Below are 27546 nucleotides of genomic sequence, written 5' to 3'. Positions count from 1 at the left end.
TATGTGGTTAGTCTACTTATACCAGCAAATTCTATTTTGCTGACCCATGTTTGCTTTGTTTTGGCAACGTGGGTGTGTTCTTGGGAACATAGGTGGAAGGCAGTGGAACCGCGGCATTTGATTTGGATTCTTGCCTGGAGCAGTCCGTTAGTTCTTTATTAGGTCTGATTCTTATTGAAAGGATGTAATAACGTAGTTTTCTTTTCATATGACATGAAAATACGATGTTGAAGAACTATTATTCTTAGGGTGGTTTGATGTTTTATTGAGACGGAAGATAGACTTTTTATAAAGTAATAAAGAGGATTTTGGAGATTATTTTTGTTGTTAAGATTCTTTTATGATGTGGGTTTTCGGTTTTGGCATGTGTAGTATCCACCCCGTCATAGCCTGGGTTTTTAGACAATTGAATATAGTGATGTTTGAGATATTTATATTTCAAATATTCATTTTTTTTATTATTTAGAAATTTGGGCTGTGACAATAGCGGCACAGTGTTACTAGAACACTGTAGAGCATTAGAGATGCACTCCCGCATAGCAATAGACACCCTAGGACCCGATGTCGTCCAGGAGAAGGATCTTCTCGACGTCGTGACTAGTCACGCACGGATTCTGACTAGGCAGCTCCCTAGTGTCCGTATAGATAGTTTATAGTTTATGTTTTATCTTTAGTTTGATGTTTGTTTTCTTTTCACACTTATGTATAATTATAACGTTAGTATAATATTAATCTTATATGTTTGTTTTATTTGTTTTCTTATGGATTTGGTATATGACTAGAAGGTAATACAAATACATCATGCCAAAATTTCTAAAAGCCTTTTTATTCTTCGCCATAAATTCCTGACTCGTTACAACACATAAATTCCTTACCCAGCTGAGAAGTTGAGAATTGGATAGATATCAGAAAAGGAGAAGAGAAGACCTTGTACAAAAATAGATAAGTTAGTTGCTTCAAAAAGAAAAGAAATTGAAGAAAAGAAAGACCCATCAAAAACCAAAACTCTAAAAAAATCAAAGGAGTCAAAAATCGAATCTCCTAAAAGTTCAAAATCAAAAGGAGACGATATCAAGAAAAAAAACAAAAACAAAAACAAAGATAGAACTCCCAAATTTCAAAATCAAATGGAGTCACAAAGTCAAAAGGCTAAAAGAATGAATCACAATTCGGAAGCAAAGAACAAAACGAGATTCTTCTCTAATTACAAGTATCTTGAAGACCCAATTTCTCAACTTATCATATTTTTGTTTTCCCCTTCCTTTTTCTTTCTAAACCATCACTGATAAGAGCCCAAAACTGTAGTTTTAACCCCTTAACAATAATACTTTTAGAATAATTATGCGAGTAATAAATAAGAGTTAATGCTGATTACGTGCTTTCATGTATTTCAGGCATTGGAGCCAATTATGTGCAGAAATGTGTCACTTTTGCGAGATTAAGGAGAAAGGGTTGGTTGCTAAGAAGTTCTGTGATTAAAGGCCAAGATTCAAGGAAAAAAAGCCTAGTCAAAGCTGAAAAGTCAAAGTCAACGCGGGCAGAAACAGCGCACAAAAATCAGCAGAACTTTCGAACACCATATCTTTGGACTCAGACCTCGGAATTTGGCCTACCTTATGTCAAAACGACCGTATTGGAAAGAGCTTTCTAATGGTCTAAACCTTGATCCAATCAGAAGAGCAAAAGTGGACAAAAAGTCTGTTGAAATCAAATCTAGCTGAAAAGACCTCTGTGGACTGAAGAAATTGGGTTTTGGGCTCGATTTTCCGGTCCAAAACATGGCTCTAGGCCCATTCACGAAATTGGGGATCTCTTTCTCTTCTTGAAAGGAGGAAAGGAGGAAGACTCATTAGGTAGACCTAGATTAGAAAATAAATTAGTTTAGACTCCATTAATTAGTTTTATTACTTTGTTTTGAATTCAGTTTTTAATCAGTATTGTTATTATTCATTAGATCAATAAAGTTAGTTAGTTATTCATAAATCTGGTTTCATTTCATTAAATCATTTTAGCTTCAATTCATAGATTTAGTTAATTATCATTACTAGTTTCAATTCAATCTTACATGATTAGATTTCCATTTAAAATCAAATAAGTAAATTTATAATCTTTTTTATCATGTCTTGTTATGATTTATATATTAATGATAGCATAATGATTCAAGGCTAAAACCTCCATTAGAAGGGTTTGAAGAAGCCTTGATGAAGCTTGATTTTTGTTAGCGTAGAATAGTTCGTGATATTCAATTCTATTCTAGAAAACAATTAGTTCACTATGAGAATGGATTTGATTGTTTCACATGCTAGTTGTTAGTTGGTAGAGATTACCATGAACAATTAGGGATTAGGAAGACCAAATTGCTATGCGAAAGCATTTCAATTCGGATTACGACAATTCTTCGTTAGTAAATTAAGTTGAGTTAAGGTGGAATCAAATCCCCCTAATTCCTCCTCATATAGTCAAATTACCAATTCCATAGTTTGAATTATCGTTTCCTGATTAGTAGTTTCCCATCGTAGTATAATCCTATCGTTACTTTCATTAACTTTGATAGACTGATAATCGTAGTTAACTTAAAATTCTAAAGAACTAGGAGTGGAACGAATTTTCTATTCCAACTATATTGCAATATCATCGAGAGTAGAAAACTTTGATAATATTAAGCGTAATTTAGTTTTAGTTTTACTTGCATTTGAGTCTCGTTACTTATTCGTAGGTAAAACTATTGTTTTACCGTTTATCAATCACCCTAGCCTCGTAACTCCTAATAAAAGACCTCTATCTCAATTAGGAATAGGATGGTGTGATAGTAAATGGCGAGTATGATTAATCGACCCCGGTTTCTTTGGACGTCATTCAAGTATGTGAGGAATATAAGTGCCCACTGCACTTGAGAGAACAAAACTTGAGTGAATCTATCAGAGAGTTATGATTACGACACACCCCTATGAGAACCCACTTTAAGGACGCTTTCCAAAAGTTTCAGAAATGACTTTGCTTTTGTATTTCATTGCTCATGTTTTGCATATTTATCTTTAGATGATTAAATTACTGTACATATGTTATTTTAAGTTCAAAAGAGCTTGTCCTTATTCCCCGCTAATGAGATGTATAAACTTCTGCGAATAAATAAGGAAACAAGATCTTTATACTAGATAAAAGAAGTTTGTGAGTACCTTTACTGGAAAACTCTCATGAGGCTTAAAGCTCGTCCACTGGGAAATTTCTAGTGGTTTTAAGGCCTTGTTGCATATGGTCAATGCAATCGCACTCCGCAAAACGAGATTATTATAATTAATAATAAATCAGTCATTTATGATCTTAGTTTTTCTCTCATCTTTGCTTGAGGACAAGCAAAATGCTATTTGGAGGTGGTGATCAGCTCCCAAATGTGTGTTTTATTATACTTGCATTACTGCATTATAACCCTTCTTACGCATAATGAAAAAATAACTCATAGCTTTTATTGTCTTTTTTAGGTTACAGAGCAATTCATACCACTTATCATAAAAGTTGCATCTTAGCACCAAAAGGAGTCTTATTTACGCTTATTATAAAAACTCGAAGCTGCTATGAAATAGTGTTGAAAAAGTTAAAGGTCAATGTCAAAGGTCAAAGGTGAAGGACTCATAACCATAGAGCTGAAAGTCAAGTCCTTAACTCAGAAGACCAGAGATAGATGTCCTTGATACAAAAGAATTCTTTTTCTAAACCTTACTTGATCAAGAAGAAAAGAAAAAACAAAAACAAAAGCATAAAGCATAAAGCAACATGAGAGGTGTCTTGATTATCGAGGATGATAGCAAATCAGTCTTTTGTAAAAGTAGGGGTATAATAACCAAAAGTTAAGGAGAGAGAATGCACCTAGACTTATTCTAGTGTCATGTAGGATTTATTTTCTAGTCATTTTCATTCAAGTCATTTACTTTTTGTTCTTCATTTTCAATCAAGTTGCTTACTTTTTGTTCTTCATTCAATCAATCATTTCTTTGTTTGTTTGTTCTTTCTTTCAATCAATCATTTCATTTCTTTCAAGTTTGTGTTCCCAACCATTTAAACAACTCAGTCTTTTCAAGCTTACTCACTACAATAGAGTTAACCAATACAAGTTCTAAAACTAAAGAAATCTACTTTCCTTCCTTCTAAAACTCCCAACTATTCAAGCTCCAAACAATTTATGGTGAACCTCAATCAATACGTTTTTATGACTCCCACTACTACAGCATCATGTTTCTTTATGGAGTGAGTTCCATTTTTATTTCTTTCTCGTAATTTTGTTTTTCCAAAAATCAAACATATAAAAATTACAAAATTTAAAAACATAAACATGTATTAGTAAGTCTAGGGAATCTGACTTTAAAATACCCAAGTTTTTTGTACAATACCACCTTTCTGGAGTATATGCCACAAAAAATTCAAACTTAAAAAGAGTTTTCAAATTTTGTTTGGGGGTGGCGTATTTTGGTCATTCATTTCAAAACTTTTTGCCACCTTTTGCCCATCATGTTTACTCCAGCAGAGTCTAGGGTAGTTAGTTATGTAATTTAATTGTGCTATTGAATTATTTCATGAACCCCCTTCTCCAAAATTGTTTGGGGGTGGTATATATATATATATATTTTTTTTTTGGTAGGCAAGCGAGGTTTTTAGAGAGGTCCCCTACCCCTTTTCATAAATTAAAAAATAAATTTCAGCTTGTTACAATCTCACATATTCCATGCCTATCGCATCTTCGTATACAATTTTCCTAATATCCTCTGAAAAAGAGCTAGCGATAATATCAATATTACGCACATTAGGTACATTATTGGCTAATGCATCAGCCAATTTATTTGCTTCTCTATACACATGATATATTTTGAAATTTTCCAGCTGTCCCACCAACAGTGCGATGTTCCTGAGCATCTTTCTCGCTTGCCATGGCTGTTGCCCTGTGTCTCTCATAAATGCGACAACATTTGTGGAATCTGTTCTTGCCTCTAACCTTCTAATGCCCAGCCTCATTGCCAGTTCCAGTCCCTTCTCCACTCCTTGCAGTTCAATCATTGCAATTGTCCCATAGTCTGACTTCCCTTTTCTTGCCGCAACCACTCCTCCCTTTGCATCTCTGATCACAGCAGCCCATCCTCCCATATCTCCTTGAAGTGTCCCATCTGTATTCAACACATGTTTGTCATCTTCTCCTTGCTCCCATCTGCATTTTTTCTGAACAGCAACCTTTTCTTTGATTTGCACATTCCAGATGCTACTAATGAACTGCGCCTCATTCCCTGGTTCCATCGTGATTCTCATTGATTGCAATTTGGTTCTTGCATCATTGAATATCATTTCCACGACTTGGTCTGCTGTGCTTTGCTTCTTCTCAAAAATTCTAGTGTTTCGCTCCCTCCAAATCCAATAAATCATCCCATTCCAAACTAATTTCATTGCATCTTGTTTCACTCCCTTTCCTTTTGTTATTTGAATAACCCACTCCAGTTTCTTCCGCCCATGTGGTCGCTCGCCCTCTTCGTACCCAATTCTTTGAAGTAACGACGCCCAAACAAATTGTCCATAGTAACAGTCGAAGAACAGATGCTCTTCATCTTCAATTTCTCGCCAGCAAAGAATACAAACATCTGATTGTACCGTCCCCCATTCTCTAAGCTTCTTGAGTGTCTTCAACGCTCCTTGTATAGCCATCCAGCTGATGAAAGAATGTCTCGGTATCCGATTAGAGTACCATACCAACTGACTCCATTCAGTTTTTGTTTTCGATTTCCTAACATGATGATAAGTGTCTTTCATACTATAATTCCCTTGCTGCGAAACTGACCAAATGAGTTTATCTTCCCCTCCTGTTATTCCCACGACCTCCTCCATTTGCATCACTATATCTGACAAGTGCGTCTTAATATTTTGTGGTATCTCCCAGTTTCCATTCTCTATAACCTGCGATACTTTTGCATTAAGGTTACCTGTCGAGTTATATAGAAGTGTATGTGGAAAGAACTTCTTGAGTATTCCAGCTGGGTGCCAAGGATCCAGCCAAAATCTAGTGTTTTGCCCATCCCCAATTTGATGCATCACAATCATTTTACCTTCTTTCCTGTTGTTTAGTATTCCTCTCCAGCTCCATGAGCAATTTCTTGGTACAGCCATATGCCAGAAGTCCTTCCTCTTTATAAGATTTTTCTGTACCCATTGCACCCAAAGTGTTTCCTTGTTGCTCACCACATTCCACAAATGCCTTAAGTTCGTTGCTTCATTAACTGCTACTATGTCTCTCACTCCCAACCCTCCTTCTTCATAAGGATAACAAACCTTCTCCCAAGATATCAATGCATGAGATGTAACACAGTCTGGCCCAGTCCACAAAAAATTCCTACACAGTCTATTAATCTCCTCAATGATACTTTTCGGTAGTATGAAACAAGTCGCCTAATACATGCTAACATTATTCAATACCGCCTTTATCAGTTGTAGTCTTCCGGCATATGATAATGATTTACCTTTCCATGATTGAATTCTGACTGCCACTTTAGAAAGCAGAGGGGCACAATCAGTGGCTGTTAACCTTGTTGTTATAAGAGGAATCCCAAGGTACTTCACCGGAAGGCTTCCTCTTGGAAATTGAATGATGCTTTGGATTTCCTCACATGCATTGTCCTCCAATCCTGCAAAGAAAAGAGAGCTCTTTTCTATATTTACTTCCAATCCCGTACACTTGTGAAAATTCTCCAGTGTACTTCTCAATGACTCAGCTGTTCCAATATCACCATGCATGAATGCTATAAGGTCATCCGCAAATGATAGATGAGTGATAATTGGGTTATGACATCTGTAGTGGAGCCTGAACGATCCTTCTCACACATTCTGCATCATTAGTTCATGAAACAAATCCATTACTAGCACAAACAGGTAGGGTGACATGGGGTCACCCTGCCTAATTCCTCTATTACTCTTGAAGTAACCATAAGGAGCTCCTTTTAACATGATGGAGAAAATCGGAGTTTCAATGCACCTTTTGACCCACGCAATAAATTTATCTGGAACTCCAATCCTGTGTAGAGAAAAAATTACTGCTTCCCATCTGAGTGAATCATATGCCTTCCTTAGATCAATTTTTGCCGCACATCTTGGTTGCCCTCCCTTTCTGTGATAATTATGAAGCAGCTCATGAGACAAGAGAATGTTATCCTGGATGTTTCTTCCGGGAATGAGAGCTGACTGATCATCTGCTACTACCATAGGCATGAAGCCTTTCATCCTGTCTGTTAGAATCTTTGTAATACATTTATATATAACTCCACAACAAGCAATAGGTCTGTAATCTCCTAGTGTTGTTGGCCTAGCATTTTTTGGGATTAATGTAATACAAGTAGCATTTACCTCTTGAAGCATCATACCAGATGTAAAAAAGTTTCTAACTGGGTGGTATATTTTAGCACATTGTATGTTCACGTATTAAAATTGCATGTATAAATATCGAAATATAGAACCCATGGGCCTTGTTGATTTAATAATGTAATTAGGTACCTTAATTTTGTAAAATTTCCCTATTTCGCGGAATTTCGGAAGCTAATCCTATAGGAGCCACGATATGCGCATACTTGATTTGTGAACTTATGGTATTATTTTATTTCTGTTAAAGTCCGTTTATGTCCCAAGTGCTATTTATTATTTCATGTTATCCCCATAATGGGTAGAACTCATATAGGAGTTGTGTATGTTTTTATTTCTTTATATTAGTATAGAGTAACCTTCTTTTTCAGGTGCTTCCATTTACAAGCACGTTTCTATGGTACTCTCTATCCTTTATTTTCATTTCATACTTTGGGGACAAAGTATGATTCTGTTTAAGGGTAGTATAGAAATACGTTGTAAATATTTAAGCACATATTAGGTTGTATATTATGCACTTTTCTTTATAAAAATATTAAAATCATAAATATAGTTTATACTATGCACTTAGTGATAATGATATTGTTCGCTTCTCCATGATGATATTAGTCTAGAAATCTCACATAGTACTTGAATTAGGATTTAATTTTTGAAACTTAGATTAATATGTAGGTAATAGTCGTTGCATTCTTTCATTAACATCTTGCATGACCATCTACGATTGTACTTGGCAATCTTTTTCTGAGACTTAGGTTAAAGTACTTAATACATATCTTGTGAGCATCTAGCCCAAAAAGCCCATATGAATTAATATCTGAGTGATGATACAAGAGAGCAGTCAAATCTGAGTAGAAAAACCACACGTCCACTTGTTTGATCACCATACTATATCCTAAGCGGGAATTTAGGCCCTCTTTGGATCGATATAGCCAAAAATTCTTACCTAAGTATATTTTCCACTAGTCGCCCCACTGAGCCTGTCATTAGCCTTTTCACAAACCACAAATCTTTTACAAAATAAAATAAAATAATAAAATCAGCTTACCTATCTGGATAAGTCTTAGAAATAGGATGAGTGAAGAAAAGAGAAGAGAAAAATCTGTGTAAACAAAAATTAGTTAGTTGCTTCAAAAGAAAAAGAAATATAAAAATAAAATAAAATAAAGTTTTCATTCAAAGAAAAGAAAAATATAATATAAATAAAATAAAAAGTTAGAACTCCAAAAACAGAATCAAAGGAGTCAGAAGCCAAAACAAAAGGGCTAAGGATGGAAACAAAGTGTAGAAGCAAAGTAATAACAAGGTTTTCTCTAGTTACATAATATGAATACCCTATTTTCTCAGACTTGTCTTTTTGATTATCCACTTCCTTCCTTCTTTAACCAACACCTACGCCCCGTATCACCTAATAAAGACATTTAGCTCAATTAGGAATAGGTTGGTATGATAGTAAGTGGTAGATGTGTTTGATCGACCTCGACTTCCTTGGATTGTCATTGAGATTGTGAAGAAATGTGTGCCCACTACACACTAGAGTTAGCAAACTTGAATGGAAAAATCAGAGTCCTATGTGTCTCGACAAATTCCTTATGAGAACCTACTTAGGCACGCTACCCAAAAGTTTCAGAAACGGATCTGTCATTGCATTTCATAGCATAGTTCATTGTATAGTTATTTATCTTAAGATGATTTGATTATTATGCATGTATTAATTTAGGAGTTAGATTGATGATCCTTGTTTAAATGCTAGTGAGAAGTATATATATCTTAGATAAATTAGGGGACATTACTTTTATTTTTTAGTCGTTGTAATATAAATGAATTTTGTGAGTACCTTCTCTAGAAAACTCTCACGAGGCTATAACTCGTCCACTAGGGAATTCCTAGTGGTTTAAGGTCTTATTGCATATGGTCAATGCAATCACACTCTGCGAAACGAGATTAGTTAGGACTACATTTTTGGCCACTTATCTGTTTTTATTTCTCATCTTTGCTTGAGGATAAGCAAAATGTTGTTTGGGGGTGGTGTGATAAGCACCCAAAACTGTAGTTTAAACTCCTTAATAGTATTACATTTAGGCCAATTATGTTTATAATAAATGAGAGTTAGTACTATTTAAGTGTTTTTGTGTATTTTAGGTCTTAAAGTTGTTTATGTGCTTAAAGACGCCATTTTGCATGGAAAACGAGTCAAGATGATTGCGAGAAGAGTTCTATATTTAATGTCCAAGAATCAAGAAGAAAAAACATTTTCAAGCCCAGTCAAAACTGGGATGTCAAAGTCAATTCGAGTAGAAAAATGACAAAAAGCCATCAGAATTTCAAAAGGGCATATCTTCGGACTCAGACCTCAGAATTGGGCCTACTTTATGTCAAAACAACCGGCTCGGAATAAGCTTTCCAATGAACCTATACTTGTCCCAATCAGAACTATAAAAGTAGACGAAAAGGGTACTGAAATAATTTCCAACCACATTGGCCCCTTTAGACTTAACCTAATGGACTTTGGGCTCACATTAGAGGCTTAAAGTCCCCTTTTTGGCCTATGCACGAAAATATAACCCTAATCTTATCCTATATAAAGAAGATTAAGGCAAAACTTAAGCTCTCTCCTTTATTAGTTTAGTTTTAATTAGGTCTCTCCCTCTTTTCCCCCTTTCTTTAATATAGTTTAGTTTAGGGTTTGTAACCTCCATAAAACCTTCAATAAAAATACCTTCAAGTTCTTATTTTTAATACAAGTTTATTTATGATTATCTCTCTATCTTCTTCTTGTTTTAGTAGAATAAATCCGATGACACAAGGCTAAACCTCCATTAGAGGGGGTTTATAAAGTCCATTAGAGGGGTTTATAATGATTGTTAGTTAGAATTGTTATTGTTTTGTAATTAACGCTTCAAGTTCTTTGTTGTGAGTTTCTAGAGATAGAACTCATAACGGTGAACTAGAGATTATAAACACCATCAAAGATATTTGTGGGGGTGATAATCTCTCGTGCTAGTGAAACCTTGATTAGAGATAACTTGGTATTCACTATTGATCAAACAAGTAATTCGACAACTAAACTAATAGTCAACCTCTCTATATCTTTCTCTCATCTTTAAATCACTGTTTTAATATCTTAAATTTACTATTTTTATCATACATTATTACTCTCATCATTAGTGAATTAGTTTATTTAGTCTAGATTCGCATTCAAGTACGTAAGTATGTAAGGAACAAGAGTGAATCGAACACGATTACTCCATCTATCACATGATTTTAGAGAGTATTATTAACTTGATATGCATGATTTAGTAATATAGAAACACAATTTTCACATCTATTAAATATCATTCCATTTTATCATATATGTTGATGATTTGATCTTTACTAGCAATGGTGTGCGGATGTTTGAAGATTTCAAAAGGTGCATGATGCAAAAGTTTGAGATGACAGACTGAGTTTACTACATTTCTTCCTTGGAATTGAAGTAGAACAGAGGGAAGATGGTATTGTTGTTTCTCAGAAGAAATATGCAAATTAAAGGAACTGCTGGAAAGGTTTAGAATGGAGAATGCTACACCAATTAGCACTCAAATGGACGCCGGTTTGAAGCTGAGTATAAGTGATGGAACGTTAATGGTGAATCCAACACTTTATCGGAGTCTTGTCGAAGGTCTTATGTATCTGACCACAACCAAACCAGATCTCACATATTCGGTAAGCTTTCTTAGCCAATTCATGGAGGCCGCCCCTAGAGATGTTCATTGGGAGCTTGGCAAAAGAATTATGAGGTATGTGAAAGGAACAACAAACCATGGTCTCCATTACTTCAGAGTTGAAAATCCAAAGTTGATTGGATATTGTGACAATGATTGGGCTGGAAATGTCAACGATTGCAAGAGCACATCCGATTATGTCTTTAACATTGGGTCAAGTGTTGTTTCATGGTCTTCAAAGAAGCAACAAGTAGTGGCTCTCTCTACAGCTGAGTCTAAGTATATTACTCTTGGTTCCGCCGGTTGTCAATCAAGGTGGCTGAGATGTATTCTGGAGGAATTAAACCTGGAGCAAGCAGAAGCTATGGAAATGTTGTCAACAACAAAGCTGCTATTTCCCTCTCCAAGAATCCAATGTTTCATGCAATAAGTAAGCACATAAGGATCAAGTATCACTTCATTCGTGAATTGGACAAGGAAGGCGAAGTTGAAGTTGTATACTGCAAGTCTCAAGATCAAATGACGGATATATTCACAAAGCCGCTGAAGAAGAATCTATTCGTGAAGATGAAGACTTTGATGGGACTGAAAGAAGTCTAGATTAAGGGGGGTTGTTAGAAGTTAATAAGCAATATTCTTTTCAGTAATGATGCGGTTCACTTGTGTGTGGTTAAAGACAATATGTTTATTGAGATGTAATAAGTTTTATTAATGTAGGAGTTAGGTATTAATGTGGGAGTAGCAAAAGCACACATATAAATAGGGTGTGTAATCACATTTCAAAATCATCGAGTGAATTTAACAATTCTTTCTTTCACCATCAGTACTCATTATTTGTTGGTTTGTATTTAAGAGAACAAGTTTCTTCTTTTGACCATTTGTTGTCTAGTTACTCTTGTTGGTAACAGGAATGTGGCGAAAAAAACTATAATGTGGAATAATTGAGGGATAAAGACTAGTTACTCTTGTTGGTAACAGGAATGTGGCGAAAAAAACTATAATGTGGAATAATTGAGGGATAAAGACGGAGTAGAAGAACAGTGAAAAGTTGGGAGGATGACTTGGAAGAGAGTTGTGTCCCAAAAGATAATGATAGGCCATCCGTGAGTCGTTTTCTGATGCCAAGTGAAAGCCATGAGTATAAGCCACTGCCAGCAGGATACATTAGGCCATTCAGGGGGGTTGAACCCTTGATTGGTAGTAGGGGTCATATGGTGCCATGGAATGTAGGTGTTCGGCAGCTCTTCCCCAAGCATTGTAACCAGTCAGGTATAGCGAGGCCAGTATCAGGAGATGGAAATGAGGACAACCTAACATCCGTTCGACAAATGCAGGGAGTATTAGATGCTGAGTTGCAACAGAGACCGGAGGTTTTGTCCCCGTTGCAGGATCCTGATGCTATAGCCATATCGAACTCGACCAGGCTAAACACTAGGTCCGAGAAAGTGAATCTAATTGTGACAAAATTAAGTGACGCAGGTATATTATTAATTTTAATTTTTGTTTTTGTATTTATTTGACTATATTAAGTGTACTTAAATCATACTTTCCATATTGCAGTTATGCAAAGAGTTACTGGATAGAGAAGAAGAAGAATTAAAAGCTTGCAAAACTCGAGTAAAGACTCTGAATGAAGAAGTTGATAAATTGAAGAATGAAAAGGACGGGGTAGAGAAGGAGCTAACAGCAGCAAAGCAGGAGAATGAAGAGAACAAGAGCTTGTTAAAAGAGGCTGGTCTTAAACTAGGGAATAAGGAACTTGAGAAGAAGAACCAAAGAGAGCTTATGAATAGTTGTACCAGATGCCAAAGTCCCACCGAAAGGAGTGCCCAACAGCCCACCTCCATATGGTGCTAGACTAAGGCAAACAATGCAAACCTTTGAATTAAATAAATCAGTTGAGGAAAAATTTGTCGTGTTGCAACTTCTAGAATTTTCTATGTTGTGGTTTTTGTTGAATGCTATTGCGAAAGGGGTGCCTTACTATTTCCGCATGGAAGGTTCCATTGTTCCATCGTATATTGATGTTTCAAGGTATCAGGAAAGAACATCACCAAGACCAAGAGAGAGACACCGGACTTCATTATGTCATGAATTAGACGTCATGACTAGAGTCACTCCCACAGTTTTTTTATTTCTGTAACGGTGTGCTGGAAGGTCACCACCTATTTTCTCCAACTGTGCGCTGTAAAAAAAACAAGGCAGCATCCCGTTTCCATTACTTCGCCTTAGTATAAAGAAAAGTTATATTTCTCTCCCCCTCCTTGAAACAAAGCCAAAGTTAAACTGCAATGTTAGGAACTGAATCTCTTCTTTCATTCCAAACCATCACCACAAAACAAGTTCTATCTAAAATCAGCTCAAGTCCAACAGTGAAGCTGAAAAAACCGGCAGCGAACCTTTACGAGGTCCTAAAACTTAAACGTTCTGCCTCCCCAGCCGAGATCAAGAAAGCTTACATGAGTTTGGTCAAACAGTTTCAGCCAGATGCCAAAGAATCAGAGGCTGATAGTCGTGATTTTATCGAGATTCACAATGCGTATTCCACTGTCTGATCCAATGGCTAAGACTCGGTATGATATCTCCCTCTCGGTAGGGTCTAGACGCAGTGTCATTAACCATTCTGTATGTTATCAGACTAGAAGAAGATGGGAAACTGCTGGTAGCCATATGGAAGTTGTTGAAGTAACCACTAACCAGCCAATGCTCCTGAAAATCCCAGTATGTAAAGAGCAAAAATGACAACAACAATTTGTAGTGCTCTCCTCTTTGGCGCCTGCACTCGCACATCAGTCGCTTATTAGCGCACCATCAATGCATAACAGCAAAGCATTATAATCTAGACTCTCGCCTCACGGTCTCACGTATCAGTCACTTAGCCCCTCCCAATGTTCAAACCTTGTCTAGGAGCCTAAAGTTTATTACTTAGCATGTGATGCACAACCTTTTTGAGCGTTTTCCGTTTAAGTTATGTGTAAGATTTGTTAATTGTGCAATTCGTGTACAAACTTAATTTCTTCTCCAAATCAAACCGTAAAAATGTTGTACCGAATACTGACGATGCAAACTTGCAAAGAAACGTTGCTTTCAGTCCTATCACCATTCTAGTATGAAAGTTGTACCAAGGATGCGATCAAATCAAGCAAAGATGCAAACCAAATTCTTATTGACTGGTTATGGCTGTATGGAATCAATTTAGAAAACTAGTTAAACGGCACGGTCTCAGTGAGAGATTTTTCAGAAAATCGGCGAAAGCTGACGTCAAAAAGGTCAAACATGGGCATTGGGCACTGGGCAGTGCCTTTTTTTTTTTAATTTTAATAAGAGATTTTAACTAAGTTAGCAACTGTATTATAAATTGAATAAGCTGCAAAAGGCTGGCTTAACAGAGTGAAAGAGCTCAGTTAACCACAAGAAAAATCTAAAATAAGCTACATCAAGCGACTCCCAAGCATAAACCATTGGGGTCTACCTTCATACAAAATCGTCAAACATGGACTGTGCCTGTTTACTCTGCTAGCAAATTTTTCATGGTTAGAGCAGGGTTTGTTTCAGACATTATAGGTAGTTCGACAACAAAAAACCTGGAAAGAACAAAATACAGAAAAATTTGCAGTTCTGAAATTCCAACGAAACTGAATTTCCATTTTCTCCAGGACTGATATTGGTGGTGGTGGAATGACCGACCAAGCCCCTTGAAACAACCATGCACGTTGGGCAAATTTTATGAGGAAAGTTCCACAAATTGCTCATATGAATTGTACAAAAGTTTTCAATTATGAATAAATCTGGTGTATCGGACTATTTGACAAATAAACTAAATTATACAGTATAATAAATTCTGGGTCAGCATAATACACTCACAATCTCTTGAAGACCGTCTTCTCCAACCTATGCAGCTAAAACCAATGTAGAACACTTTTTGCTTCAGCAAGCTGATGACTTCAATCATAATCCTTCTCCAAAGCAAGTAGAACAAACTTACAATTACAAAGAAATGTCTACACAAAATGGGAAGTTCAAACTACTCAATAGCTATATATGAACTTGTAAAATTCCTCTATGATGAAATGAATTATACTTTAAGCTCAAGTGAAAAGAGCAGGCCCTTCAAAGGTGGCCTTACTAGCTCCTATACGTTTCTGAGGTTATCTTCTTTTTTCCTCCTCAATACAATTACAACCCAAAAATGTTGTTTCCAGTGAATATGTTGGTGACTTGCAGAATCAGTGAATCAGAGTAAGTACATACATGAGGAAGAATGTAAGTACACTGCATGATGGCAATTAACTGCGCCTTCAGCGGTCTGAGGAACCCCAAAATTGTCATAATTTATTCAGAAAAAACAACCTACAAGTACAGAAGATGATCCATTAGATTCAGTTGGAATCTTTGCGATGAGAAAATAAAAGCACGGAGGAAGAGAAAAATAATACTACATAGCATCACAACATGGAAATTAACATGCCTCATGCCTCTTCGGCATTCATAACAGATCAGATTTGAAAGTTCAACCAAGTCAGATTATAGTCATTATTGTGGACAGCACATGATTATTTTCGGTAGGTTACACTATGGCAGCTATGTGCAACGGTTCTAGATATGATACTAAGAGAGCAAAATTATTAATCAATAAGAGTCAACAGTAGCCAACAACAGCCCAGATACTTCTATGCAGAAAAATCCACTTTAAGCTAGAGAGACGTATCAACCAACAAAACTCACTGAATCAGATGAATGACTAAAAACTTATCCTCCAGCTCCACAACATATTATACTAGGAAAATTGTATACCAGAATGCTCATATCGAAATTATGAATATTCAAAACATCTCAAATTGAAATATACTGTGACAAAACAAAATTGATGCTTTCATACGTACAAGGAAATGATAAAAGAAAGAACAAAAGATAAAAAATAAATAAATAATAAAAATAAATAAATAAAATAAAAATAAATAAAACAAATAAAAATTAAAGAAATATAATAAAGCTCGAACTAGAAAAGTTTCTCACAAAAAGTTAAATGTCGAGAACTGTAGCTCAAATTAAGGAGGAAAAAAACCAGAAAACCGAATAAGAATCTTAGCTAATAAGACTGCACACTCTTTCCATAAAAAAAGATAACGGAAAGACAGAACTACATAAGGAAACCTACAACAATGCTTCCACACATAGAAAACGACAATATTATAACAAAAGTGGTTGGGTTTGTCTTTTGAAGGACATCTGCGCACTACCATTTTATGCCCTAGAAACCCAACCACTTTTGTAATATTGTCGTTTTTCAAAAACTAGTCAATGAAATATCTATTTAACGATCAAAAAAGAAAAAAAAACCCAACCACTTAATGAAGGAAACAGTCAACAATCTCAATGCAGAGTAGAAGTGGACTTTAAAGGACAGCATACAAACCTAGTACAGATAAAAGATAAAACATAATATTTTAAAAACAGGCATATGCCATGAACTTTATCTAAATATGAATGTGACATCTCAAAAAACAAAAACAAAATAAGATAAGAAATTACACAAAGTCATAACAGGCACAATTTTAAGAAGAGAATAAAATCAACAAGTACTTACAAATGAACCTGATAGAGCAAGATATTCTTGTGAATCATGCATATCAATGACAACTCAGCTGGAATCAAAAACCACTTGCGCCTAAAAGTGGTGATTTCATTTATAGCCTGCTTCTTTCATCAGATGGCGATAGCTGCGACCACGTATGATTCGCTGCCACATGTATCGAAATGATTGAAGAAAGCTCATCTGCATCCGTTCATGTACAAGCCTGCAGCGAGGAAGCAGATAAAATATATACTCTAGCTACCACGTCTACTGAATGATCTATACAACATAAAAAGCTTACCATCGAACAAGACACCTCTCAATACCCCGAGATATAGGACGAATGTAGGGTGGATCTCGTTGTGTATAAAGTAAACCAACCTGGGAAAATAATGATGAAAAATAAAATGAGTTCAGAATTAATTAAAACAGAACTGACATAACTTCTATGTAGACATACGATACCTCCAACATTGCAGTTGCAGAAGGATCGTCCAAAATCTCAAGGCTATAATCAGAAAAATAGTTAAGCTACACAGGAAAATAAGCAACATGTTAGACTAGTTTTTGTTGTTACAAATGCTATCTGCAAACTCTAGTAGGCACGCCTAGTTCCATGTCAGAGGATACCCCTTTGCCAATATTGCAGGTACAACGTCCATTTCGTACTATTTAATGATAAAGGTCGTACAATGATATTCCAAAAGAAGTCCAACTAGTACTTTTCCAACGCCAAAAGGTTTAAGACTTCAACTGCAATTACGAGCACTACAGACAGTACTTCCATTTAAGCACTTAGATACCGCCATATTTTGTTTTTTGGTAATCAAGCGAGGTTGTTATAGAGGGGACCCCTTTTCATTAAGTAAAATGAGCGATTAAATTCTGACACATTTTTCCTGATGCATCTTCAGATGCAATTTTCTTAATGTCCTGCAAAGGAACAGACATACGTAACATAACATTAGAAGGATATGCACATGGCTATGGAAATACCAATAGAGCAGTTGATTTTCTTTTTTTTTTTGCATTGAAGCTCAAACACAATAAATTCTAAAAAGGACTTAACAGATGGTACAAAGCCAAACTTGAAATCCAGAACATGAACCTGAATGCTATACTATAAGACCCAAGTTCAGGCTTTCAAGGCTCGCCTAGATCCAACTCCCAAGAATAGTCCAAAAACATTCGAGAAATAAAAAATTCTGGCTTGAAAAGACCAGTATAACTAACTCAAGCATGGTTCTTTTATGTGCAGCATTGTTTTTTGGACATTGTAGGCAGATCTTTCTTTCGACTATTATGGAAAACTAAGTTTTCATCATAATAAATCGGGAATACCATGAATAACCAGATAGAAGAGTCAGCAAATTCCAGTTTCTCAAAAGCTGTCAAACATCTTGCACTTACGTCCAATGTTTGAGAACAACATACCAAGCCTCACAGACAAAAAAAGCACCGAGGCCTAATCCTCTTTGTTAGTTGAAGAGGCTTACACCTCATAAGTGTGAGGCGTACACCTTAATACCTACAAATCAAGGCTTACCAAGGATTAAACCTCGATGATGCCCTTTTTCAGCTCTTTTTAAAAAAAATCCAAAGTAAAAAAAAAGCAGAAAAATAAAATAAACATATCCTATTAATTATGACTATTACATACAATCCCCACACTATATATATGTTGCGCTAAACCCTTAGTTTCAATTCCGTGGATGACCCTGATAAAGACGATGAAAACATTGAGGAATGAGAATAGAAAGGGAGATTAAATTTTCTCAATTTCTTTGCTTTGGACTTCTCATAGATGTGTAGAGCACTTGTCTTTCTTGTATCTGTTACCTTTGATTTTTCAATATCATGGACCTATGCTGAGTTTTATAATTTGTCTTATTGTTATCAACTCTCGTTTCGATGTTGGAATTTTCGATGTTAGAATGGGAAACTTTTGTTGCCTTTCTATATAGCAATTGTTTTTGCCTGGGAAATAGTATCTTGATGCTGACATATTACTTGTTGAGTATCGAAGGCCTTTGTTCCATATAATCTGAGTCAGTCCAACATGGTACATATATGGATTAGGACACTGGGACACAGTTAATTAAAAAGAAAGCTATTACTATTCTTTAGTTAGGTAAGTACGTAACTAATTCTTGGGCTCAAGACCTTACAAAGCAGCTCTTTACAAATAAATAAATATAAAATTGGCATATCATGAAGTTCTAACTATGTTAATAGATTATTTTCTTAGTCTTTCGGGTATACAAGAAAGTGAAGAAACCCTAGTTTTAAATGGTATGCACAACGTGTCCATGTGCCTAACACGGATTTTTTATGAATATGAAGTGTCCATGTTACTTAGCTTATAAATTTATATCTCTTGCTTTGTTCAAGACTTTTACTATGCAGCTCGTCAGTGACACTGACAAGGTAAAACTTACAGCATCAATAACGTTTACACTTTCTAAACTTACAGCCTCAATATTATTTACGCTATCTAAACTTACAGCCTCAGTAACGTTTATGCTTTCTTAAGTAAATATGTTGATATGACATCAAGTTTTGTATTTTTCTTGATTTCTTTATAATTTTTCAAGAACTTTAAGAAAAAGAGTTTGAGGCTTTCTAAACTTACAGCCTCAATATCGTTTACGCTATCTAAACTTACAGCCTCAATAACGTTTATGCTTTCTTAAGTAAATATGTTGATATGACATCAAGTTTTGTATTTTTCTTGATTTCTTTATAATTTTTCAAGAACTTTAAGAAAAAGAGTTTGAGGCTTACTCGTACACCTGTGAGGCTAGCATCAATCCTCAAGGAGGCCTTCCACCCAAAGAACTGAAAACGTTTTTGCAAAACACTTCCTTACGTCAAATACATTCCACCTAGAAATCTTGTAGGATGGTTAGGATTCCTACCAAGCCTTCTATCTTTGCGCAAAAAAGGTATTGCAGGCTGCTCCAAAGGTGAGCATTTACGCACAAACCTCAAATCACTTTTAGAACGTTGGTACCTTGTGCTATTTTTAAAGATGACGTCGAGCCTTGTAAAAGGTTGTGTGGAAACACAAACTTTAAGAAATTCATCTGAGGCTATCTTTTATGAGGATGATCTCCATGATGGGGAGATCACCTAAAAACAAACATTCCAAAATTTATGTGAGGCATATGAAGATGATCTCCTTGGTGAAGAGAGCCTTCACAGCTTCTTCACCAAATATCAGCACCTAAATCATCTTGTGGGTACATTTTGGCACCAACAGACTTAGAGAGTTATTTTTGTTTGCCTATACAATATTTGTGTCTGGTTCCAACCGGGTTTATTTTGATAGTCTTGCTTCTGCTTGCAATAGTAACAAAATTCCGCAAAAAAATGCCATCATAGGGTACCAGTGAATGGAGCAGCAATTATTCTTCAAGTACATCAAATTCCCGGAAAATCCGCACTAAAAACGGAAAAAAATTGGTGTTCGGTGATCTGTCAACAGAGTTTTAATTTTTAAATGAAGTCAAAGTAGTCAAAAACGTTCAAAAGTGATAAGAGAAAGAGTGCTGCATATAAATGAGATAATCACTTCACTAGTGTAACTTTTGGTTATTATTACTGCATATATTTTTCTTAAAATAATGGCACCAAATTTTTTACGAAGCTTTCACGTAATTTTCCCAATTAAATAATTCCGATTTCCGAACTGACCCCTCGGCGATTTATTACCGAATCCGAAGTTTGTCACTATGCTGCTTGCCATTGACACACCTCCCTTACCTATAGCCCACTTCTTCCAAATTAGGAGTGGCATGAGCACGTGCACACAGAAAATAGAAGATAGAATAGAATGACATACCCCAAATTCTGCATTGACAAGAGAGTGAACGAAATCCATTAGTTGAATCTTTGCCCACTCTAAACAAACAGTGGGGTTGTCTGTACGAGGAGGATGTCTCCAAGGAGCACCAAATTGCAAGCGGTCTTTGGATATTTTACCATCACGTGCGTCAACAGCAAATTTTTGCATAAGAAACAGCACAGAATCCATAGCAGGATTGACCACAGTCACCTATATAAAACAAACAGAAAAGCAATTGATTTAGAGATGAAGAGCATCATTCCATTTCTATGTTACAATAACACCATTGATACCAATAGCCCATATGTCAGATGACTTTCAATGGGATTTCTTTATGACATTTATAGGGATAATGGAAAATCAGAGACAAAGTTCAGCATACCCAGTTAGCTCTATAGTAGAGCTAAGGCCCATATCCTATTGGCTTCAACTACGGCACATAGGAAGAGATGGAGTGTGAATGATGTAATAGGCGAATTAGGCGCCCATATTGGGACATTTTTTTTATTTTATATATATTATAATTTTATTTTATTAGATGACCATGTCGGCTGATAGAATAAACCCGCCTAGAGGTTTTAGGGTTAATGAGGCAAGGTTAGTATAGATAGATTAGTACCTCCTTACAGAGTTGGTTCGGAGTTTATTGAAAGAATAGTTTTAGCTATTGAATGATATTTTTTTATCAAGAAATTGAGTGTTATTTGATTTGCATAATTCACATTAGTGAGCTACATACATGAAAAAAGAAACCAATTGCAAACCACCTCAGATTTTGAAGAAACAAAATAAGGAGGATGAAATAAAATTCATGAACACTAGGTTGTGAACACTATGAGGTCCAGTGATGTTTATGAACACTTGGTTGTGAGGAAATCTCTTTAATAATGAAGCCTTGCGGCATCATTTATCAAGGAATAAGGCTAAAGACTTGTAAGCCACCTTCTTTGATGAGTACAGTAGTGATTTATCAGTGTTTAAAATAATGCATTAAGGCTACAGCCTCATAGCTAGTCCATGAGACAACTTTTTTTTTCCAAGTTACATCGACACGGATACGTTCATCAGTGTCTGACATTGGTAAGGATTGTGGGACGAGGTGATCACTATGAGTTACGACACGGGGACACAACTAGGAATATATTATCATTCTTTAATTTCAATTAGATGTTTTTAAAAGTATTGAGTGATCAAGTTAGTGTAACAAGTTGATCTGTATACTGAAAAATGTTTACCGACTTTAACAAAAAAAAAAGTATAATATATATATAAACCAGTTATTAGTTCTTTGGATTTTAAGACAACTATTGGAAGTAGGGACTTCCATTTTCAAACAGGCCTTAAGTAAGACACGACAGAGTCAATAAAAAGACTTTACTACTGTAAAAAGAATATAAATATTATTTTTATGAAACTTACTTGCAAATATGCCAAGTATGCATCTACAATGTCCTCGAATGTACTCCCACTGCTATCCTGCATGATCCTATCAGTAAAGCAAAGAAAATAGCTTGAAGCAACAATATCAAAGGAAATTGTGCCTTAACACTTTTACTTCTAAAATATATTTTCCATGAATTTAAGATACAAGTTGTAACCATCATTTCGGAACCTGCGAATAAAATGATGGGTATGGAACAATCAATGTGAGTGGGCATTAAACGTTTGGTAACAAGCTAAGTCACATTGACACAGATACGGAGTGTCTGACACGGAAGAAGAAAACTAATAATATTTTTGAGTTACACAACTAATTTGTTGGGCTCAAGACCTTACAAAGCACCCCCTTAGTCCTTACAATAAGAAAGTGGCATATCATGGAGTTATAACTATGTTTTTTTTTTTTTTGGATTGGCAAGCCTGTTTTAAATGAGATCAGTAACTCTTTAATGCTGGTGGGGTTCGAGCCCCAGACCTCTGGTATCATCACCCAAAGGTTTTACCGACTTTGCTAGTCGGCACCTGTTAATAGATTATTTTCTTAGTCTTTAGGGTAGAAATCCTAGTTTGAAAGTGTATATTCAACCTGTTTGTGTGTCCGACACGAGTGTTGGTGTCTGTTTGCCTGCACTTAGGTAACAAGTAAGCCTGCTGAATCTGTTTTCGGTTGCATTTTCTAGTTTCATTTATTGCATGTTTCTTCTTCAGTTGTGGATGAGATATTAACTTTTACGTCTTTTTGAAACATAGTGAAGTTGCTTTTAAATGTTTTAATGAAATAACAGCTGAAAAATGTATAACTTGTATAAACTTCCTAACACTTAGTTGTCTATTCAATGAAAATCGACACATGCTATCTCTTCAATGACATCTATTTGTGTTCATCAAGAGCATATCTTTTAAGTGACTACTTCATACTTCATATTCATGTTCCGAACTAAATTAACTACTACATACTCTCATTCCTACACTGTTTTGAATCTGCAAAAGAAAAGTTTTATTTATATAGAGCGATTACAAGATAAAATTTCCCAGGTTAGAAGTAGTCTCCCAATAACCACTTGAAAACACCTTAGATGAAGGGGTTCTAAAAACAAAAACCTCCACCGCAAGGTACAAAAGAAGTGAGGCCCCGGAAAAAAAATTATATTATGCTAATACATTTCTCCCACCCAAACATAAGTGGCTCAGATAACTCACACATTTGCCATTAGATTTGCTTAAATGTAAGGAACTTGTCCATGGAAAGTATTAGCATATTCCAAAAAGACTCTCAAGAGGAGATAGAGAGTGACTGCCATTTTTGTATGATATCCATCAAGATTGCTTCATTAGTATCGCCGAGTCTAACACACGATAAAAAGTATGATATACAGCAATCAATCGACTAATCAGTCAGAGAGGAAATGGTTTCTCATACAAGACCTGATAACATCACCTCAAAGTTCGACTTTCCAATATTTAGATCTTTATGGACAGATACAATAGGAGTGAGAAACCCACATATAAACCTTTTTTTTTTCAATACCCCAAGAACTAATGATTTGGAGGACTGACCCCTTCATATATGACCCAGGATACACGCTCAAACGTACAAAACATGTGCAACCCTGAGAAACAGATTAATAAAAGAGGGAGATACTAAAGAGAACACTGCCTGTGCCTAAGAATTTTATCATGGATCAACAGATATAGGGATATTTTTATATAGCTATGCACCATTAAAAAGGAGCAGTGCAACCCAGCATACTTTTTTAATTCAACTTAAAAATTGGCCGCTCAGATGATTACACATTGAAGGAAAAATAAACTCATAGAAATTGATATAAGATAAAAATAAGACTGGTGCTTACTGGTCGTAGTAGCTACTTTGCTTCAGTGTGTAAATCTCGGAGATATGTCTTGGGTTTGATCCAAGCACCTCTACAATAACCTTCCACTGAGATTCCAACAAGAAAAATGTCAGTCGAGAAACAAGGTCAACCAGAAAAAAGTAGTTATAATTTTTGTTTTTCTTTGATTGATAGAACTAATATAGCTTAAAAAAACAGGGAAAAATTATAGCTTAACAAGCAGAAAAGAGCGAAATTTCCTGTCAGGAATGAAGACCCACCTCAGATTCACTGAAGTAATCAGATACCATATGCAACTTAGCTTCCGGAGGAGTCCATCCAAATGTCTTCACGTCAAACAAAGTCATCATCAAAGTTAGATGTATAAAGATTACAATTTTTTTTGCTTGGTATAAAGATTGCATATGCCACGAGCTTAACTGATCCATTTAAATCAAACAGGACAGTATGGATCAGCATAGTGGCTTAGGTGCCACTTATCATCCCACTTTCATTAAAGAATGTGTCTAACTAAACGAAAAACAAGTAGGGTCCTTTTTGGCTGTAGTTCCTTGAGTGGGGTATTTACTGTAACTATTACATGTAATTTCTTTGCACTTTTGGGGGTGGGGGTTAACTGCCTACTGATCATCCATAAGAATTTTTCTTTATGTAATTTGTAAGATATGTCAATGCATACCATTTATCTATTGGGAGGAAAAGCGGAAAAAAGATAAGCAAGAAACAAGGCCAAATAACAAGAAATAAGTTCAGAGATGGTACCTCACGGGAGATGAATATTTCTTGATATCCAAAATCAAAAGTGACTCGGTAAGAATAATAGCTGGGAAAAATATTAAAAGGCAGATTTACTAACCAAAAATAAAATAAAATCACAAGAAACAGAATATTTACATGAACTTAGAAACTACGCTGTTAAAGGCGGGAGTTGGGCAGGTTTTTCACACGCACGCCTCTCGCCTGCTTCCACCCATGACCTGCGCAACAGCAGTGGCACCGCCAGGGCGGGCGCCTTTGGCAAGGCAGGGCGGTTTATGAGGCGGGAAAGGCGGTCAAACTAAACGCAGGTTTCAAAATTAAAAGCCCAACAGAAAAATTACAAACAACTCCAAAATCCTTAAGCCCAGAAAGAAACCTGCAGTTTAATAAAAATTCTCGACCTTCTATTCTATTCGAAACATGATTTATCTCTATATAATTTGTAATTTGTTTGGCACTCCGACACTTTTAGAGTTTAAATGTTCATAAAATATGACATATTACTAAAATAATGTATTCATAAGAGTAAACAAACTGCAAGAAGTGTCTTTTTGAGATGTAGACAAGTATATGCTGCTGGAAAAACTTAAGGTTTTTCGTATGTTGACTGGTCAAAGGCGGCCAAGGCGGGTTGAAAAATGGTAAATCATTCTTCATTCATATGCATATCTGCATGTTGAGTAGTAGAAAGCAATGGAATTTAATCTAAACTAGTCAAGTCATTTCCAGATTTATGAGATTTGAAGTTTTGAACTCCATCACATTATAGTCAATTTAGGAAAGTGAAAGTTTCTTCTCAAAGATAATGCAGAAGAAGGTTATTTCACTAGTTGAACTTCTTATACTCTGTCCTGAATTCGGAGGAGCTAAAAGTGCTAGGCACAGGAAAGGTGTCAGGGGTGCACCTAGAACATGGGAAACTAGTTTTTATTGATGTTAAAGTTCTTACCTCCACTTGTGATCACTAATCTTCGATTTCAACAGATTATCCCAACTTAAAATATATGTCGTGGAAGGACAGAAAAGAAGCTGAAAACAGACAGAGTCTAAAAGACAATAAAAGCTTAGATAGGTGGGGTACTAAGATAAAAAAATAATAATCTCCTTTTTCCTCCCCTTTTTGGGGTATATTTCCTCAAGTCTGTGCTTCTTCTTTCTTTTCTTTTGGGGTATATTTCTGCCTATTTCACATAGGTTTGATTTTGATACCCTAACCTAACATCATTCCATTTCACCTTTACCTTAGGCTTAAGGGGTGTGTCAATAGCTTTTTGTTAATGTTTTTGTGGCGTTATGCAACACTGGCTTTCACTTATGCTTGCATTCTCTCAGTGTCGAAAAATAAATAACTAGATGTTGGACAAGATGATGAGTTAAGTAAAAAAGAACTTGCGGTAGCAGCTCAAGAAGGGAGAACCCGGAGGGTTTTCCAAATTTGGCAATTTCCGAGTTTACAAACTTCAGACCCTTTCTATATAATACAGCAAATCACACTACTCAGAACTTCCTTAACAAAAGAACCCTCGAATGCTAAAGAGAAATAAGTGGAACACCAAAAAATTACAAGAAGAATAAAAACATAGCAAGCAGAAATAAGAAAACATAGAGTGAAAAGATCAAAGTAAATGATAAAGAAAACAAATGGAATATCAGATATACCTGTCTGATGTTACGAGTATTACGGGTAAAGACCTCTCGTTAATGCCCAATGCGATTAGTCTCCACAGAAAACTGTCATGATACATTTGTGCAGAAACTGTCGTATCGTCCGTTGTTGCATACCGAAGAATCTCAATATTATTTATAACCAATTTCGGCTGAAAACAAATAAGTCACATCCTCAATCAACAAAAAAAAAATATCGAACTTAATCTTAAAAATCCCCCAATGCAAGCAAAAGAACATATAGGCCCTTACCTGAAAGTAACCAAGCTCAGCTGAAGACGACAACAAGTCCAACAAAAGACAAGGCCAATCCGTAAAACAATTAGCTAACGACCTCGAATACCCACCACTCCTATTCAACTCCCTCGCCGCATTACCCCTCCATTTCTTATGAACCTCAATTACTTCCTTTGCCAATCTCAACGACAACATAGCTTCTCTAAAATAAGACTTCTCCTCAATACTAACCACCTTCCCTTTCTCATTAAACCCCAAAATCTCATCAATCTCCTCATTTTTCACTTCTTTAGATATCGCGAAAACCGCCCTCGACCATAACACCGAACTAGAAACCTTATCATTCCTTTTACTAACACTTCTACTTCCACTAACTGGTAACGCAGTGCGGGTGTCAATAATACGATGAAGGGCCGTGTTAATACCATGCCATTTATTCAACGTAGTAAAAACTTGTTGTGAACCAATTGCACCAAGACTAATACCCTTTTCCACTAACTGTTCTAAACACGTTTCGAGTTGGACATTAAGTGATTTCAAAGTTGGCGGTGTTAAACATTTATTATTCCAAGATGTCCATGGTACATAACAAGTGTGTTCTTGATTATTACCACCACCAAAGTCGACGTAGCCAGTAATGTGTGGGCCTTTGTTCCAACCATCAAGTAGCCCTGTAGCAAAGAAAAAAACAGAGGAGTTAGAAATATAATAAATAACACAAGGAGAGAATTGTAATTGTAATTGTAATACTTACGGTTGAGAATGAGAGTGGTTTTGCCAACGCCACGTGGACCGTGGAGGAAAAGGGGCTGTGGAACACGGTGGTGTTGGACGTGGTTGTTTAAGATTGTTTCTAGTAATGGACGAGGGAATATTTTCCATGCCTTGTTTACCATTTTGTTGGAAATGAAGTGAGTCAATAATAATAATAATAATAATGTTTAGTTGTGTTCATTTTTTATTATTGGTTTGAAATGGGAGGGTTTTAGGGGTAGAGAAAATAAGAAAAGAAAGGAGGGAGGGTTTTTGATGAAATTCTGAGTGAGGGAAATATCAGAGATACCGAAATATACCGATAACTCTGAC

General features: G+C 35.8%; 1 protein-coding gene and 1 pseudogene across 4 annotated transcripts; one reads left to right on the top strand and one right to left on the bottom strand.

Annotated features, from left to right (window-relative positions):
• Positions 1-10932: 10932 nt before the first annotated feature.
• Positions 10933-11514, top strand: LOC147475352 (secreted RxLR effector protein 161 pseudogene; annotated as a pseudogene).
• A 3328-nt stretch (positions 11515-14842) lies between these two features.
• LOC147475351 (uncharacterized) lies at positions 14843-27488 on the bottom strand. Of its 4 annotated transcripts, none has more exons than XM_086582199.1 (13): positions 27215-27488; positions 26476-27131; positions 26218-26375; positions 24562-24622; positions 24060-24125; positions 23800-23885; positions 21926-21992; positions 20504-20716; positions 17125-17190; positions 16961-17040; positions 16672-16882; positions 15336-15434; positions 14843-15040 (listed from the first exon to the last, which is right to left on the bottom strand). In XM_086582199.1, exons 1-11 carry the CDS (start codon positions 27354-27356, stop codon positions 16768-16770), a joined length of 1710 nt encoding a protein of 569 aa, XP_086438325.1. In that variant the 5' UTR covers positions 27357-27488; the 3' UTR covers positions 14843-15040; positions 15336-15434; positions 16672-16767. The 4 variants fall into 4 exon arrangements, with proteins under 4 accessions (XP_086438325.1, XP_086438324.1, XP_086438326.1 ...); XM_086582200.1 differs by lacking the exon at positions 14843-15040 and adding an exon at positions 17290-17592 and having other exon boundaries at positions 15101-15434; XM_086582198.1 differs by having other exon boundaries at positions 14843-15434.
• Between the last annotated feature and the right edge of the window lie 58 nt (positions 27489-27546).

The sequence above is a fragment of the Coptis chinensis genome, chromosome 9 (genome assembly GCF_015680905.1).
Source record: "Coptis chinensis isolate HL-2020 chromosome 9, ASM1568090v1, whole genome shotgun sequence".
Lineage (NCBI taxonomy): Eukaryota > Viridiplantae > Streptophyta > Magnoliopsida > Ranunculales > Ranunculaceae > Coptis > Coptis chinensis.
This window is presented reverse-complemented; position numbering and strand designations above follow the sequence as displayed.

Coding starts and splice junctions, on each gene's coding strand:
- LOC147475351 (XM_086582198.1), bottom strand. CDS start 27,356: ATGGTAAACAAGGCATGGAAAATATTCCCTCGTCCATTACTAGAAACA. Junction 23,886..24,059: donor ATTACTTCAGTGAATCTGAG/GTGGGTCTTCAT, acceptor TTGGAATCTCAG/TGGAAGGTTATTGTAGAGGT. Junction 17,041..17,124: donor CTGCAACTGCAATGTTGGAG/GTATCGTATGTC, acceptor TTATTTTCCCAG/GTTGGTTTACTTTATACACA.